Below are 19,240 nucleotides of genomic sequence, written 5' to 3'. Positions count from 1 at the left end.
TGTGTCACGCAAGAACGCAGTCAGTTTGGTTGAGATGAATTGCTGGTATGGGGGGGGGGGTGACATTAGTCTCTGTAGCTGTACTTCATATCATAAATAATGGGATCCTGACTGCATTCTGATAAGTATTAATGATAAGTATGGCACACTAAATAGATATCTGGTGTGCCATACAATTACATAATTGACTGGAAACAATAACTTGATCACAAAGATACATGAATAACAACAAAATGAGCCAAAATACATGAATCAAATATAATAAAAATACCCCCCCCACCCAGAGATTATATGGGATGGCATTAAAAGTTTCCTCGTCATAATGATGGTCTGTAGAGAACAAGAATATATTAACAATCAGGTGCTGAATAAGCTTTGTGCAAGGAATAAGAATCTACGGCAAAATGATGAAGAGTTTGACCTTTTCTGCATCAGCCAAAACACACACACAAAAAAAAAAAAATAATAAATAAATGAAATAAAATTAAACAAAACAGAATATTCCTAGTAGTCCCACAACCATCCAACTTTGCTTTGAACTTGCCTCTGAAACCTATTTCTGTGTTTGACAACCAATTACCTGTAGGTGAATAGGAGATCCAGTGTTTTTCCCAGTTCTTGTCTCACTTATGAGAATGGACCTTTCCCATTCACTTTACTTACTCCCCTCAGCACCTCATAACACCTAGATCAGATTTCCTCTTATATGTCAAATTTTCTGCAATACATACCCAACTTTCTGGGTGTGTATTGTAGACCAAACCTTCATATGTGCATTGACTTACACCAATCTGGTTACTCTTCTCTGAACATTCTGTAGAATGCTACATCTTTTTTTAGGTATGGTCTCCAAATCTGAATACAACATTCTAATGACACTGAGGATGATCTGTAAGTTAATTAGAAATTAACTAACCACAGTCCTGAGTTGAGATCATGCAACATATGGTCATTTTGTACGCTGGTGCTATAGGTGAAGAGTTTGTCCTGATGGATGACAATGCTCAACCTCAACAACTGATCAGCAATATTTGATACCGAAAAGAATGTAACTTAGTAGAATTAGTTGTAGTAGCACAACAAGTAGAACTTGTTGTGCTCCTCACAATGATAACAAGATTATTTTTATAATGGAAACTGCACTGAGGGAACAGTATAAATTATGGCAGGTCATAAGGATAGATTGAATTTTTTAACGAAAGCAAGTCTAATTGCATTTAGTTCAGCTGTAATTATACTTCATTAAACAGGCAAGAAAGCACTTTCTATGAAAAAAAAAAAAAAATATGGGTGCTGCACTGTTATTCAGATTTTGCCCCATCTGTGTAAATTCTATATTTATTTGAATTCTTTGTGATATGAACAGCAATACGCTGTGAGATGACAATAGTTGATGTGTAGGTGTGTATAGCCTATTTTTGTACCATTGTATTTAACCTATCTTATCAAAAGTACCCCCCAAAAATATTTTTGTGGTGTTTATGCAAGTGAGCTGATTCCATACCTCTCTTTTGTGCTAAATACATTAATTTTGTTTTAATGTTTGAAGTGTATGATATCTGCTGTTGCTGAGACCTTCCTGAAGATATTCCATGCTCTGTTCTTCTCTCTCTCTCTCCTTTTTTTAAAAACTCAAATGTATTCCCCACCCCACCATATCTTTGGGTGTGTTAGAATTCTTATGGATTGCTATACCCACGTTCTTCGGTATTTGGTGATACATCACCAAATACTGAAGAACTGAGGGTTAACAGGTTTTGTTGATCAAGGAGTTTTTCATTTGTTTGTCAAGGTTCTGTTTTTACCAAAACAAGATAGTGCCCTTGTTTAAGGTTTCTAGTCTCAAGACACTGAGGATGATCTGTAAGTTAATTAGAAAACAGTTTAGTCAGATTATGACTCATACTTCAAAATGATTAACCATAAACAAAACAAAACAGCTAACCTCTTAAGAACTGATATCAATAAAAATTAGTCAACAGAAACTCCACATGAGAGAACGTCATAACATTTTGACATCAATAATAAAAACTGCCTTGGCTTATGTTAGACAAACTGACTACCTCATATGGTGCTAGATGGCATAAATGCTTTTGTAATAACTGTTTTAAGTTTAAATACGCAGGAAGGAATATGAAATATTGTAAGACTGGCATGGTTTGGCAGTTAAATTTTCTCTATAGTTTAAATCAAAGTTAAGAGTTCATCTAAAATTATAGTTCGAAATGCTAAGATAATCTGGCATTCCTGGCGTGTACTATTGGAAAAGACTTCTAATTTGAAAAATAATGTAACAGGGCTGGTTCATGTTTGGAGATGTGCTTCTTCACAGTAATCTTTTATAGGAATTACAAGATCATAAAAACATATAAAATCATTTGACATAATTATTTACTGCATATTCTAAATAGTTATTATTGATCATACAAAAAAAAAAAAAAAAAAAAAAGTACTCACCATAAGAATGGTTAAAATTCATGATTCATATAAAGGATGCAATATAACTAATAAAAAAAAAACAAAAAAAAAAAAAAAAAACACACAGATAGAATCATGATGTGTGTGTGTGTGTGTGTGTTATTCCAGGATAATAAAACTTAGGGTTTTTCACTGACTGTTTCCAAAATGTGCAAGTGACGGCTACTCTACAATGGGCTGATTATGCGATAAACACGTAATCAACTAATAACAGCTAATGTCAACTCCTCACCTCCTTGGCTGTCAAATGATACAAAAATACAACAGTTTAACAGCCAACGAATGAGAAGCTGGTACCAGCTCATCATTGGTCTGATAAAATCTGGCAGAGGGAAAGAATGAAATACTACCACTGTATCAAATCTGGTGTAATTAGGCTACAGGCAATTGAACTTTTAATTATTCATTGGTATAAGAGTACTTCATTACATTATTTAATCTATAACCACTAACAAGGGAAAAAAATTAATCAAATTTACATCAAGAAGTAATCTGTTTTCTTTTGCAATGACTAAAATGCTAGCCATCTGACATCAGGGTCACAATATTAGAAATAGGTATACTATACCTGTTTGGCACCAAGAACAACAGGAACCATGCATTCAGGTTCGGTTGCTTGCATACTTTCATCAATAAGTATTGAATAAAATTTGAAACGAGCAAGTCTTGGATCACCAGCACCAACACAAGTACAGCAGATAACGTCGGCTGCCTGGAAAAACAATCAGAACAAGGAATAAGAATAAAGAAACATCTTTATTTTAAAGTGTGAACTGTTCAACTGATGTATTTTGATTAATAAGGAATTAAGACTGACAAAACTTGTGCAAATAATATAAATCTTACTGGAATTGTATATGAAATATGCTGAGGAATTTTTTTCCACTTTATTCCAGAAGAAACAACTTTGAGGAAGGAATATGAAATGAAGACCATTCACACAAATTAAAGGCATAACAGGAAATCATAAAATTTCATATGTGCTATGAAGAACTATATAACATCAGTGTAAATACACCATAGATAACTCTTAAATGAAAAAACTACAATAGTAGTGTACAAAGGGCATCATTTTATCTGTATCTCATATTGTGCACCTACCTCACGAGTTGCAATGTACTGCACTACCTCGAATAAGTAACACTTCAATAAAAGAGAAGACTATTGTTACTTATTCTCAGTTAATCTCATTATGATAAGAAGATAATCCACGATGATATTATCTTCTCTTTGAAGATAATCTCATTGTGGGATTATCTTCACAACTGGATTGTCTTGTCTGCAATACCAGGGTACCTGCCCACCCACCAATGAGAGGCCAACTAACCTTGAAATGGTGCCATCTGGGAGGTGGTGCCCACTAAGAATAAGTAACAATACTCTTCTCTTTTAATGAAGCATTACTTATTCGAGGTAGTGCTAACTCGCCAACTCATTGTGAAGGAGGTGCACAATTTGAGATACAGATAAAATTATGCCCTTTTTACACTACTATCGTATATTTTTTGTTTAAGAGTTATCTATGGTGTATTTACACTGATATTATATAGATAATTTATACTCTTGAACATATGATGCTTTGCTGCATTCAGTCTGACTTAAACATAGCATTTAAAACATACCCATGTGCAAAAGATAACGAAGCTATATGTTTATCAGTTTGTTACAGATAAAAAATGTGTAAAAGTGGAGCAATGACTATTCTTTTAAATATATATAAAATTCACATAGGTGTCAGTAATAAGATAAATTCAATCCCCTCCTTTAAAACAAGTTTAAACAGTATTTTTCACTTTTATTCTTGCTAAGTGAGAGTATTAACCCTGACCATATGAATGGCTCATACAACAATATTGTTTAATTTATCTCATTGTACAATATCTACCCATATCTGGTTGGTGTGTGTGTGTGTGTGTGTGTGTGTGTGTGCATGCGTAGAGGACAACACAACATGGTAAAGGCAGACCATATGAATGACTATCAGTAACAAAGAGACATTATGATGGAGATAGTTTAATCACATGAAGGCTATGGAGGGTAGGGGGAAAAAAAAAAAGTCAGTAGCATAACTGCAGGAAAGGTGAATGCAATCTACAAGCAAAAAAAAATTGAAAGATCAGTATCTCATCCTAAAACTCAGGTGCAACAGAAAATATCTACAAGTCAACTTGTACTGGAACTCACTGGTAGCAAGTCACACTGTAAAGGCAAACAGTGTCTCAGAGGCTCAAACGAAGGTGGGGGATGCTGTGATAGGAAATCCATAATTCACATTCCCTTAACCCAATTCCACTAGAAAAACTGTGAGTCAAGTTGTTCTTTGGGTAAGAATTTTAACCTGAGCATTGATTCTTAACAGTGTTGCATATAGAGAGAATTACTTTGATTAGGAAAATGGAAAGCACCCACTATTCCAAGAATCCTAAATAAGTCAAAATCAGTAACAATAAATCCCACTTCAAAAAGAAACAGGATTTTTTTTGCTACTGACCCCATGAATAATATTGCTGTCATCATTAGAGCTTATGTGGGAGTTGTATAGTGGTGAAGGGTGATAATAACTTTTGTTTAATCTATGTGTAAACTTTTATTCATATTAAGAAATTGGTATGGTTTTGGTCAGTTTTATTTATAGAAATATTAACTATATAGTATCGGTGTAAATACACCATAGTTAACCCATATATTTAAACTACGTATGTAGCGTAGAGGGCATAGTTTTAATTGTATCTCATAATGTGGTTGCCTTCACAACGAGATAGCTACTATTGCATTACTTCAAATAAATAACGCTTCTCTAGTAGAGAAGACTACTGTTATTTATTTTCAGCGGTACCACCACCCAGACGATCGTTTCGAAGCTGTGTGGCTTCATCATCAGTGGGCGGGCAGGTACCCAGGTAATACAACAAGCCAATCACAGTTGCAAAGTTATATCCACATTATGAGAGATGCCAAAAGGGTGTGGTGGTAATGTATTTGGAAAATTAAATGCACAAGGCATAATCCTTATGGGTTTTGATAATTAACTATACAGTATCGGTGTTAACCCATATATTTAGTTAAATATAGTTAACCCATATATTTAAACTACTATACTAGATCTGCAAGACATAGTAGGCATTTTTTCAAGTCTTAACAGAGAACTTCAAACAGGGCTTGAAATTCATTCAATGAAGAGAGCTGACTTCATTTCCTTATTAGAAATTAAGTGTAATAGAAATCATTCAGTATCCAATAAATTTCACAATTAAGCACAAATCTTATGGTGTTAAGTTTGTCAACTACTTTGCAATTTTTAATTTAGTGATCTAAATATTACAAGCAATGAAATACCTATAAGAAGACAAAAATTCAGCAAATCCACCTCTTATTGTTCAAAATGAATCTTACCTCAAGAAGTTCTTTCTCACAAGCTTTTTTCAACATTCGGTATCTCTTTTCATCAGCTGAAGAGAGTTCACCTGTCTCATCCTTTAGTTGCTGTAATTTGTGCAATTCAGAATGACTAAAAAAAAAAAATAAAATAAAAAAATAATAATAAAATGAAATAAAAAAGAGAATTAAACCAAATAAAATGATTATATTAATGTAAAATTGTAACCTGTCTATTAGCACAAGTAGAAAGCCTGAAAACTAGCAACCTCAAGACTTGATAATTGCCATTTTGGATAATAAATCTAAACAAATACAAACTGTCAGATGAAATGTCAAAATGTACAGGTAAAAAACAGTTTTCTCAGTCAACAGGGATAACCTACTTTTTTGGTCTATTAATCTATTAATCTAGGTAATTAACTTATCATTTATTAACTTGGTAGCAGTCACACAAGACCTTCTGACAGGGCCCCTTTTCTCTCACTCTCTCTCCAAAATAATTGATATGCATTAATTTTTTTGTTCAAGATTATAAGATAAAATGTTCAGTACCTTCCTAAATGCAGAAAAGGTTTCATTTGTGCAATTTCAAAAGAAGTACTGTTTACTTAGAAGTTTTTTTTTTCCTCCAAAATAACCACTACATCAGAGAAGTTGCAATTAATCATTTTTGACAGAATGCCCTTGTTAATTGTATTTAGCAGTCAAGCAAGCTTGAATCAGTCCACTCAAGCATGCGTGCTATTGTACTCTTCCACTTGACCACAAAACATAAAAAGCAACTGTCAGATCTAGCAAATCTGTTTGTGCAACTCTTTGCCTTCTGTTTCACCATGCTAGTTCTGCCAGTTTTGGTTTCAGTGTAGCAAATACAAGCATGTTTCTGTGAGCCTGCTACATAAATTAGACATTTTGTTTTATGTTTAATTAATGTACAATTTTTTTTTTGTCTGAATTACTGTTAATTTGCTTATTCCTTTATTTATTTGAGAAAACATATTAATATATGCACATACAAAAGTTTGAATCTTTGAGCTTACTGGCTTCTGAAGTGGAAAATAGAAGCGAATAATAGTTTTATGTTTATATTTTATTGCCTGTAATGATTATTTTCATTTTCAGCAAAATTTTCCCTTTAGCAGTTGGTTAAATTTGGAAATGAGCAGCCTGTAAGTGAAAAACTCAGGCCATTCTAAAATGATTACCAACAATTCCACAATTCTTGATTGTGGGCTTGTTCCCATATTTTAATCAATAACACATCCTGTTTATATGAATAAAACTTAATCACACAGAAAAATTGGTAGCAATGTAAAAAGTAGGTAGCTGCTGCCAACAGAGTAGCCTAATTTACTTATATCTTCCCAGTTAAGTTTATATAGCTTATCACTGCATTAAATACATATCAAAATACAGAGTATAATGAAATTGTAAAAATGTAACAAAAATGCATTTTTATTTCCCTTGTTTATGTGCAGATAAAAAATACACACAATGTAGGTTTATTAATTCCTGTGCTGTAAGTCATTAGAAGATGATGAACTGTGTGGAATTGAGCTTTTGAGATGTACAGAGACTGTGACATTTATTTATTTAGTAATACTTTCTTATCCCAGTATAATATTGTACTGTGTATAGAAATAAATCTGGTAATTGTGGATTACTTCTCATACAAATGAGTACTTTTTATGTTGGTTGGCCAGCAGATTTTCTATTGTGAGTTTGGTGGCTAGTGGGCTGGAATGGCCACTAGCCACCAAACTTAGAATGTGCTAATTCATATTGTGCCGAAACTTGAACCTAAATATAATTTTCATATGGTGTATCCCACTTCACTAGCCATCAGCATTACTTGGAAAACAAGTTCTGCCCTTACCTACGGAAGTGGTCTATCTGTATTAGTATTAGCTGTATGGTGGAAGAAAGCACAATACAGGTTCAGGTTTTTGTGATGACAGCAAAACTACTTATGTGTTCCCTTCCTCACATATCTACTAAGCCAAGCTTGGGTTAGTAGATATGTTGACAGCTTGGGGAATTTCCCCAAGCTGTCAGACTAACCAACCATGGAAGCAACTCGAGGGTTTAATGTCAAACATTAACTTCAAAATCAATTTGTAATTAACCAAGAAAAAGTCATTTTAAATTTTCTTGGTTTATCAGAAATGTACTTACAGCTCAAGTTAACTTGTAAACTACCAGAGAGATACAGTTCTATGACATGATATGCATTGTTATATTTATAAAGTAAAACTAAATTTATCTAAAAAAAAAAAAAAAAAAAAATGCAACTTTGTAGTTAACATTGTTTGACACTAAACACTTGAACTTTCTAGTAAATAACATCTGAATTATTAAAGGAAAATTTCAAAAATCCAGTCTAAACCTCTTTCTCCATAATAATTCCAATTTGACTCCTAAAATTTTTACCTGTATTCATTTCACTCTCCCCTGTATGAGCCTCAAGGTATCTAGTTGCTGAGCGTTTTAACCCATCGAAATCTTTCAAGCATGTGATACATGAGGACCATTTTGCTAATCCCACCAAGTGTGCCATTTATCTTTGAACCTTTTCAGAAAACATATTTTTTTAAAGTGTGGTTTCAAGCCCTGAATACAGTATTTCAAGTATAGAATCACAATTGCTTATACAATGGGATTATAAGCAAATATAATCCTACTGTATCTATATAAGCAAATTCTTGATAAATTCCTTGGGACGGTTACCATTAACAGGTGTTCGGATGCCTGAGAGGCTCCAGCGAAACAAAATTTAATGCTTTCAAATTGATATTTCCAACTGACTGCAATTCACAGTTCTTGCCTTCAAAGCATTAACTCAAATTAACTTTTAATTCTGCATTAATTAGGCTGAACCTTTCAGTATCTTTCTAAATATAGACAAAATTTATTGCAGTTAAAAGGGAGTAATTTAAAAGTGAGTAATTATTGTTTACCCAAAATTATTCGAGGAAATAACTGGTCAGATGATAAAATTTTCTATTTCTGCTTTCAGCATAACATATACAAACACTTCTCCAGCCAACTGGTTGTGGCATTTAGTTATTTTATGCGCTTACATGTTTACTTATGTAAACTCTAGAAGGAAGAGGATGAATCAGATTAATCCACTTGTTATCAACAGTTTGACTGTTGATAATCCAGCTCAGGTAGCTGACACTCTGAATGAGTATTTTGCCTCTACATTCACACATGAGGAATTCTGGAGAGAAGTGGAGGCCAGAAGTTTATCCAACTCTAATAGGGAGCTAAGTGACTTTGTAACAACTGAGGAGAGGTAAGTGGAGCAGAAAGTGTTGAAATTAAACATAAGGCACCTGGAGTGGATGGGATCTCTCCAGTTATGTTAAAAGAGGCAGCAAAGGAAGTAAGCAAACTCAGCCATAAACAGAGAGCGTCCTTGGATTCAGAGGAGGTCCCCAAAGACTGGAGAAATACAAATGCATCCCCAATTCACAAAGGGGAATTAAAGGGTGACATGAGTAATTACAGACATGTTAGTTTAACTTCTACTCTGAGGAAAGTAATGGAGTCAGTGGTTAAAGAAGCAACACAGGACTGCAGCTATAGTTCATATACATCATGGGTTTATTAAGAGGAAATCTTGCCTGACCAATTTGCTTGGATACTACGATTTGGTCACAAAGGAACTGGATGCAAAAAATAATTTTGATATCATATACTTGGATTTCATAGAAACTTTTGATACTGTTTTACATGGGGACTGCTGTACAAACTGTAGCAGTTCAGCATTAAGGGAAAGCTGCTACTATGGATAAAAGGATGGTTGAGCGGGAGAACAGAGAGTGGTAATCAATGTACACTGCTCGTCGTGGACTAATGTCATTAGTGGAATGCCCCATGGTTCGGTGTTGGGACATTGTTGTTTTCTATAATTATCAATGATATCGATGGAGGTATAACAGGCTTAATGTTCCAGTTTGCAGATGACACAAAGTTTGGAAGGGTTGTAAATGATGGTAACAATGGTATGTGGCTGCAACAGGAAAGAAAACTTAGGTAGATGGGCTGAGAGGTGGCAACTGAAGTTTAACATTGAGAAATACAAAGTACTGCATATGAGTAACAGTAACCCAGAGATGTACCAACTGTGTGGTACTACACTCAGGTAGTGAAAAACAAAAAAGATCTGGTAGTAATTGTGCCATCAGATATGAAGTTTTCAGAGTAGTGCATACAAGCTGCCAGAGCAGCTGATGGGGTCTTGTCAATGATATACAGCAACTTTGATAGCAGGCATAAGGAGGTGATTATCCTTTTGTATAAGGCAGTGGTCAGGCCAGACCCTGAGTATTGCATACAGGTCTGGAGGCTAGTTTTAGGAAGGATGCAGAGCTGCCGGAATGGGTACAGAGATGGGCAATGAGACTGGTGAAGGGAACAAAGGGGTGCTCTTACCAAGAAAGGCTTTAGTTCTGCAAACTGCAGCTGGAGACTATGCACCTGCATTTCTGGTACTTGTAGTACTTCCTGGGATACTGGATATGATTGAACCGGACAGAGTAAATAGCCTATTTTAATTGATGTTAGAAAGTCTGGAGAGCTAAATATAAGAATAGTGCTCTGAACAAGAACTGTCCTTTTAAGATCATGAATTTCTTTCCTTGGATGACTTTTTGTTCATTCTTGAGCTGTTTCTTCCTCCTTTTGAGATGGTAAATAAATTCCGTTTAGGAAGCTTATAGTAGAACTTGATATAACTTTTAAAAGGAATTGGCCCAAAGTTGTCAGGTTCAATTGCTGTTCAGAATGTTTTGGTTGCTTGGTGTTTATCGGAAAATTGCCAGGAGTGTATCTAAAGTAAATACACTCTATGTATCTAAATTAGGAATTGATATAATTTACTCATAGACTTATCTTATAGCAAATACGACATGAGAAGGACAGGAATATTCTGGTGAAAATTCATTTTAATATCTTGGGTCAAGAAACGTCATGCTCAGTTTCAGATGTTAAGTGGCTTGCACTCCTGACTATGACCATGAGGGGTTGTATACCAGACCTTTTGATTACTTCTTTTGGTCAGTGCTGACCATACTGGCTAGTTCACTAACCTCACCAGAGGAGACAGTAGTAGTGTCACCAAGTGAGCAGAAATACAGGCAGTTGTACACTGTAAGCAAGTGGTCATCAGAAACAATACATGCAGAAAATTAAAGGTATAAAGGCTATACTTACTACAGAAATTGCTAATTAAGATGCATTATAAAATTTCTTGGTCACACACACACCAAAATCAGATACAGTTTACAAATTTAATAAAGCAAACTGCACCAGTGTTGGAATAAGAGATAACCAGGTAAAGAAAACTGCTATAATTCCCCCAGGTCGGAGAGCAACGCCGTTCCACATTTGATATAATAATCATGGGTTCATTTCACAGACAGGTTGACTTCTTATGATTTTTCCAGACAGCTGATTCAGTGTCTCTGTACTGCATAGGCATTACAGAGACACTGAATCAGCATGTGAAGCAAAGAGGCAGAATGAATCACTCAAACAGCACACCCTGAGTTACCATCCTTTTTCTATATTTTGCTCATTCACAACAAAAAACAAAAAGGGAACGATAATGCTATGTTTGGTTCTGTATGGTCATAATATAATTAACAAATTATGTAACAAGCAGCAGTGCTTACATTTTAGTGACTGACCCTACCTCCATTTAAAACTCTTTCACTGAGCACACTCCCCCTCAACACAACGATTTGTTTTAGAAATACACTGCTCTATCATTAATATCTTCACACCTGCATATCTACAAATAACTTTTATTTAAAGGAAAACAAGCAGCAGTGCTTACATTTTAGTGACTGACCCTACCTCCATTTAAAACTCTTTCACTGAGCACACTCCCCCTCAACACAACAATTTGTTTTAGAAATACACTGCTCTACCATTAATATCTTCACACCTGCATACCTACAAATAACTTTTATTTAAAGGAAAACTAACAATATGTGCTGAAACCTTTAGAATTCAGCCTCTAATCTCTGGAAAACCAGAGATTAGAGGTCTTTGTAAATGACCTCAGACGTTTTCCTCCATTTGGATTTGAAGGCAGCGAGCAGTTTAGCTCTGCTTTTTTGGGCAGTCTCTCTTCACATACACTTGACAATTCAATTCATCCCAGAGGTTCTCTATAGAATGAGGTCAGGGTTCTGAGCTCGAAAGTCTAACTTTTCAATGCTCATGTCAAACCAGTGTAATCATAATGCAAGCAGTAGGACATGGTGCATTCTCCCAATAATACAAGTATAGGTGTTCCTCAACATACTGCCACAACACATTATTGTCCAGGATGCCTAGACTGACCTCAGCATTCGTGGTTTATCAAAACAAAAAAAAAAAACAACACAATGGACCCAGGTAAAACCATGAAAAACTGCCCCAGACCATCACACTGTATCAGCCAAACTTCATTGTTGAGATAATATAGTCCGGAAGGCAGCTTTCTTCATTTCTGCATTTGACACCTTAGGCACGACCATCTGACTAGTTAGACCATGTATGGTGAACCATCTTCCAGAGCACAGCATTCCTATTAGTTTATGATACAAGAATGGTGGGCCTTACACCAAGCTAGACAGCATCTGGCATTAGTTGGGGTAATTAGTGGCTTGTGGACAGCTACACAACTGTGTTGGGCCATATCAGGCGGCATCCTGTATACTGTATTGGTGCTGACATGGGACCCTATTTTTTTTAATGAGAGCCTGTGTGTGCTGTGACAACAAAGAAACCATCTTCCATTGTGACACTGGAAGCCTTGTAGGCAGAAATGCTATCACATCCCTATAGATGTCTTCATACAACTAGTGGAGTCAGTGCTTAGGCAGATAGTGGCTGAGTGGATGATTCTTTGCAGGATCTTCTGTCAGTTTCAGTGGTTTCAAGGTAGTTGTTACTGTTTCAGAACCTGTCTGCTTCCATTTGCAGATCACATCGCCAATCATCAACCTAGGGATCTTCTGTGTTGAAATGTCACATAGCCTGAATGATGATAGGGTATCTGTGTGGTACCCTATCATCATTTTGTGCTGAAAGTCTGTTAACTCTGTTGATTGTGGAAGCTTGCATTCACAACCATATTACTGTCTCTTACAAGGCCTACAAGCACATTTATAGTTTATACTTGGGTAGGACGGGACTAATTATCAACTGAGAATTGTCAGGATATTAATGGCAGGGCAGTGTACATGACAGAAATGTTATCAGTTGGCAATGTAATCTGCCTATCAGCTCATAGTGTTCTGACCTGTCTGCAAATGGAAGCAAACTCACTATAACAACTGCAAACAAATTCAATATCAATGACAAATGATAAATAATAACACTACATACTGTTTAACAAAACAGATATTTACTATATTGATTAATAAATATTAAACAGAATTTACCCCTCCAGATTTCTGATCTGATTATGAAGTGCTAAAAAAGATACTGGTGAATTGATAGCTTCACGGCTCTTGGCACACAGGCGAACAACCTAAAATACAAAACTTATATGAAGTATGGATACAAAGAGCAATCTGAAGAGATAACTAAATAAATAATTATAAATTGTAAATAAAAACTGAACAGTTTTATTTTTACACAGATATTTTAGACCAACTCTAAGTTCATACCTATTTATAAATGATTTAATTGCAGTATTTATTATTTTTACTATTATTTCATTCTTGCAATCCCAAACATGAAGAGGGAATGCATTGTACTTTTCTATCATGATGATAGGGGATATGTACTTTTCTATCATGATGATTGATTCTCAACATGTATCTTATATTTCTCAATTTTGAGAAATATAAGATACATGTTGAGAATCAATTTCTGCAGACTGTAACTGACAGGAATTAGAAGTTGTTACAAAGAAGAGATGTAGCAGAAACAAAAAAGTGAACTCACCAATGAAGTTTTGTGAGTTTGGGATTGGTGAATAGATGCTGATTAGCTCCTGATGCACATATTCTGGTTACTTGGAGGCACACACCACGTTTGTAAGTCTTATATAAATAATACATGCTTTGAGTAAGACTTGTGAACCATGTCCATCTAAAGCTAACAATAATGCATTAAAACTATGTTTAATCTACAATTTCCTTTTCTCCTTACAAATGCATGGAAATAATAAATAATTTCTGCATTTCTATTTGTTTCATTTTAATGAAATTTGGGCTGAAGAAATCTTTCTATAAGAGCTGAATATAAAATTTTTTTAAAATGCTGGCTGCATGTAACACATGGTAAAGACAACTGGTGTTTATCCATTCGCATATAAACTGATTGATCACTGAATCATGACCACCTACCTAATGCCGTGTCGGGCCATCTTTCGCACGGATAACAGCTACTATCTGCCTAAGCACTGACTCCTCTAGATGTCTGAAGACATCTGTGGGGATGCGACAGCATGCTGCCTACAAGGCTTCCAGTATCAAAATACACTGATGATAGAGTGCATGAACCACTGAGGCTAATTATGCGAGCAATACTAGACTCTGGGGAGATTCCCTTGGATTGGAAAAGTGCCAATGTATCTCCCATACATAAGGGAGGCTCTAAAAGTGAAGTGGGAAATTATCGACCTGTCAGTCTGACTTCAGTGGTAGGGAAAATCATGGAGGCAATGATCAAGGGTAGAATTCAAGATCATTTGGATAGAAGTGAAATTCTCAAGGATACTCAGCATGGTTTTGTAAAGGGAAAATCATGTTTAACAAATCTGCTTCGCTATTTCAAAAGGGTCACTCATGAGCTGGATTTAGGGAATAATTTCGACATTGTTTATTTAGATTTCAGCAAAGCTTTTGACTCAGTCCCACATGAGCGGTTGCTTTCTAAGCTGGAACAGGTTGGAATCACTGGGAAAATCCTTCGATGGATAGTAGGATGGCTTCAGGGCAGGAGGCAGAGGGCTGTGATAAATGGCTATTCCTCAGATTGGGTTGATGCAAGAAGTGGGGTTCCCCAAGGATCAGTATTAGGACCACTGTTGTTTTTAATTTTCATAAATGCTATCGATGAAGGGATAGAGGGCGTGATGTCTAAATTTGCAGATGATGTTAAAATTGGTAGAGTGGTTAAAGATCACTGTCAAGCTGAGCTTCTTCAGAGAGACCTAGATAGACTTCAGGAAGGGTCAGAAAAATGGCAGCTATGCTTTAATCCAACAAAGTGTAAGGTATTACACCTGGGAAACAGTAATCCCAAAATAACTTATTCACTTGGTGGAGTTCAACTAAACCCAGTACTGGAGGAAAGGGACTTGGGTGTTACGATATGGTCAGACATGAAATTCTCTGAGCATTGTAAACAGGTTGCAAGGAACGCGCATGGTGTCCTATCAATGATCTATTGAACTTTTGCAAGTAGAGATAGGGACGTGATAATCCCATTATATAAGGCTTTTGTTAGACCACACTTGGAATACTGTGTTCAAGTATGGAGACCGCACCTAAAGAAAGACACCGAGCTTCTTGAAAGGGCATCCTTATGAAGAAAGACTTCGAATATGTGGGTTGTAGAGTTTGGAAACTAGACACCTTAGAGGAGATTTGATTGAGGTGTTTAAGGCTCTGAGAGGCATCCGTAAAATGAATGAGGAAGAAATTTTCAAGATTATAAATGATGCTAGAACTAGGGGACATAAATTCAAGTTACGGGGGAAATGTTTAGATTGGACTGCAGGAAGTTTTATTTTAGCTAGCGTATTATAAATACTGGAATAAGTTGCCTACATGGATAGGCAACTTATGTAGAGGCTGACAGTTTGGGGAAATTCAAAGGTCATCTGGATAGTACCTTCGGGTCAGGGAAGTGCATAGGATGATAGGTTTAATTTCCTTTTTTTTATTAATTATTATTATTTATTTATTTAATTTATCATTGTTTTGTTCGGGTTTTTTTTTTTTTTTTTGGGCTGGTGCAGCATAAGCCATAGGCTTTCTTGCACCATTCGGCCATTATTAATACTAATACGCTCAGTTTGGGATTACTAATCATAATTATTATTATATTTGTATTTTACGAAATTTTTATATCTTTCGTCTCTAAATTTGGTTTGATTTGTAAAGGTAGTACGAAATATTAGAGAAATGAAGCATATTTGTGAATAATCCCTTCTATAAATAGCAATTTAATTTATGTGCACAAAAAAAAAATAATAATAAAAATTAATTAGGGGAACAATTTAATTAAGACATTAAATAAAATTTAATTAAGACCTTTGTGACTACATCATAGTATCCAATCAAATTGGTCAGACAATTGGTCTAGATGATTCTGCAATGCTTTTTTAACCAGTGCCTCCATTAATTTCTCTGGAACAGAAGTTAAAACGAACAGGTCCGTAATTACCTGTGTCTCCCTTTGATCCTCCTTTGCGAATTAGGGTCACATTTGCACATTTCCAGTCCATGGGTACCTTCCTTGAGTCCGAGGAAGCTTTCATAATTATGGCTAAGGGTTTGCTTGGCTCCTTTAATATAACTGGATAGATTCCATCCACTCAAGGTGCGTTTCTTATGTTTATCCTCAACAATTTCTCCTCCACCTTACTCTCAGTTATTACAATATAATCTAGCTTACTGACAGAGTTTAATACACCTCTGGCATTTCCCTCCCTGAATAACTCTTCATGTGTGTACGTAGATGAAAAATATTCATTTAGTTTGTTAGCTACCTGAGCGGGTTCATCAACAGTTGAACCACCGATATCAAGTGGACCAATCTGATTCATCCCCTTCCTTTTAGAGTTTACATAAGTAAATAACTCTTTGTTGTTTTTCTTTGCATCCTTTGCCAAAGACTTCTCTTAATCTGTCATTGCCTGCCGAACCTCCTTTGTGACTTGGTTACAGACCAGCTTATATCTATCATACGCTTCTGTTGTCACATGTTAATTTATATGTATCCCATGCATTTTTCTTCTCTGCCACATGTCTAATTAGTTCATCTGAAATCCATTCAGGCCTAAACCTTCAACAATATTTCTTAGTTGGTATGAAAAGCCTAGTAACTTTCAAGATTATTTCTTTGAATGCTCCCCCTTTTGAATTTCCTGTTGGTAACATTATCAGTTGGTTCCACTGTATAGAATTTAAATACTGTCTCAGACCACTGTAGTCACCTTTACTAAAGCAAAAACCCATCTCTTTACCCCTGACGGTAGTTACCTCTGAGTAAATCCCACTTCAGCACACTGTGCTCACTGTCACCTAGTGGTTCCTTTCATGAAGAATCACTACTGATAATCAGATCAAGAGTATTACTCGATCTAGTTACCTCCCGAACATGCTGCTGTAGAAAACAATCATCCAATAAATCCCCAAAAGCCTTGCTAGTGTGATAGTGACCAACCCACAAATTCCAGTCAATCTCTGGAAAACTAAAATCCCCCATTATAAGAAACTGATTTACTGGCCTACTATTTCTCTGCGCAATTGCTCATTATACTCATCAGATTCATTAGATTTATAACACACACACACACACACACACACACACACACACACACACACACACACACACACACACACACACACACACACACAGGGAAAGGAAAAGTGTGTATGTCACACCAAACAGACTCAACACTGCATTGTTCACCAACATCAATTGGATGCACTTCCTTAGATTTTATATGTTTCTAAAATTGCTAAAATGCATCCTCTAAATAAAATTTCTAAAATGCATTTTCTAAACATTGCTCAAATGCATCCCCTCTTGAAAGGCGATACCGCCTTTGCAAATATATTGCTAATTTAGAATTGGCTGGGTATTAATGATGCATTTGCACTTAACTTATACATAGTGTTTCTTAACTAACAGCATAATCCCTCCTCCCTTCCTGACTATCCTTTCTATATACATTGTACTCCCCAAATTCCAATTCTGCACTGCTTATGTCTGTGTGACACCACGTCTCTGATATCTCAACAATATCTGCTTTTTATGTCTTGACTAGCACTTCAAGCTCATCAACTTTATTAACTATACTCCTAGCATTGGTGTACATGCAAGTATACATGCAGCTGTTTCCACTCTTAGTTACCCTAACACAGCCCATGTATTTACTTGTTCCACTATGACTCCCAGCAGTCCTGGAAATTGCCATTGCCCTGCTTTCCAGGTTGCTGCTCAAGTGCATTTCAATAGAATCACTGGACGAAACAGGACTGTATTTTGAGAGAGAGAGAGAGAGAGAAAGCCATCATGAACATATATCTTAAGAGAGGAAACCTCCTAGATAGTTACCAATAGGTTTGGTCCGGTGTACTAACTAGTGGCTGGCCTGCAAACAATGTTTTAGAGCTGTACCCTTGAAATGTAAGGAAGTTTGGATCTCGCCATGGGGTTCATCATAATCTCAAAAGACATCAATCGTACTGCAAGATGGAAGAAATGGGATAGGGCTGAACAGAACTTAGCTCTGGAAACTAAACATGGGTTCCACCACTTCAAGCCTCCAATAAGCAAAGTGGAAGATACTTGAGTTATCTTCAGTTTTGAATTCATTTGAGAAAGGTATGCAATGGCCAGAAGATAAAAATTACAATGCAGAAAGAAGCAGAAGGGCATTTCATACAATTCGATCTGCTTTGGAGCCATATAAGTAGCTGCTTTGTGAAAGAAGGAAGATAGCAAAACAACAGAAACTACAAGTCTTTTTTATGAAAACACCAAAGAGACAGAAAATGAGCCGTGGCCCTGTAGCTGGCGTAACCACATTTCGCACAAAGCCCTCATCTGCATCTCCTCCACCTCCCAGTTCCGATAATGATGACAACCTGCCACCACTTTCCCCATAATTCTGCTTCTTCAACCCTTTCTCACGCCCTTTCCCTCAAGCTGTCTTCACATTTATTTTTAAGGTAGGAATCTGATGAATTTAAATGAATTAAATTATTAATTTTACATATTTCAACTATGTAAGTGTTTTATTATGATTATTTATTGTGTTTGGTAATGTTTTGGTTACAAATGTTCAACCTTGGGTGGTCAGCACCTAACCCAATTTTTCCCATAAGGCCTGTTATTCATATTGCATGATTTTACACTGCATGAGTGTTTCTAGGAACACAACTATCATGTTATATGAGGACTGACCGTACCAGTTTCTGACAACAAAGGTTTTCAATTATTGAGGTGGTGGGAAAATTTCCCCCCCCCACCCCTAAATCTTGCAGCTGTGGCTCATTTTATTCTTTCCATCCTTGTCAGTAGTGTTGTTGCTGCTGCCAGCAGTGTAACCAGTGAGATATTTTTCTGCAGCTGGTTTTCTAAATCAAAAAGAAAATAGCTGAACGTCCTCTTTCTGCATAGCAAAAATGTGAAAAGT

At 35.9% G+C, this 19,240-nt stretch overlaps 1 protein-coding gene across 1 annotated transcript in view; it reads right to left on the bottom strand.

Annotated features, from left to right (window-relative positions):
• The window catches only part of Upf1 (Upf1 RNA helicase), a 294,032-nt gene that overhangs the window by 160,272 nt on the left and 114,520 nt on the right, over positions 1–19,240 (bottom strand). The window contains exons 12-14 of the mRNA XM_090376241.1: positions 13,299–13,387; positions 5,872–5,986; positions 3,047–3,190 (exon numbers count right to left, since the gene is read on the bottom strand). Coding sequence (XP_090232367.1) covers positions 3,047–3,190; positions 5,872–5,986; positions 13,299–13,387 — 348 coding nt within the window. The remainder of the gene's footprint in view (positions 1–3,046; positions 3,191–5,871; positions 5,987–13,298; positions 13,388–19,240) is intronic.

The sequence above is a fragment of the Mastigoproctus giganteus genome, chromosome 1 (assembly GCF_048544385.1).
Source record: "Mastigoproctus giganteus isolate SK-2022 chromosome 1, ASM4854438v1, whole genome shotgun sequence".
NCBI lineage: Eukaryota > Metazoa > Arthropoda > Arachnida > Uropygi > Thelyphonidae > Mastigoproctus > Mastigoproctus giganteus.
Note: the sequence above shows the minus strand (reverse complement) of the source record. Positions and strands in the feature narration are given on the sequence as shown.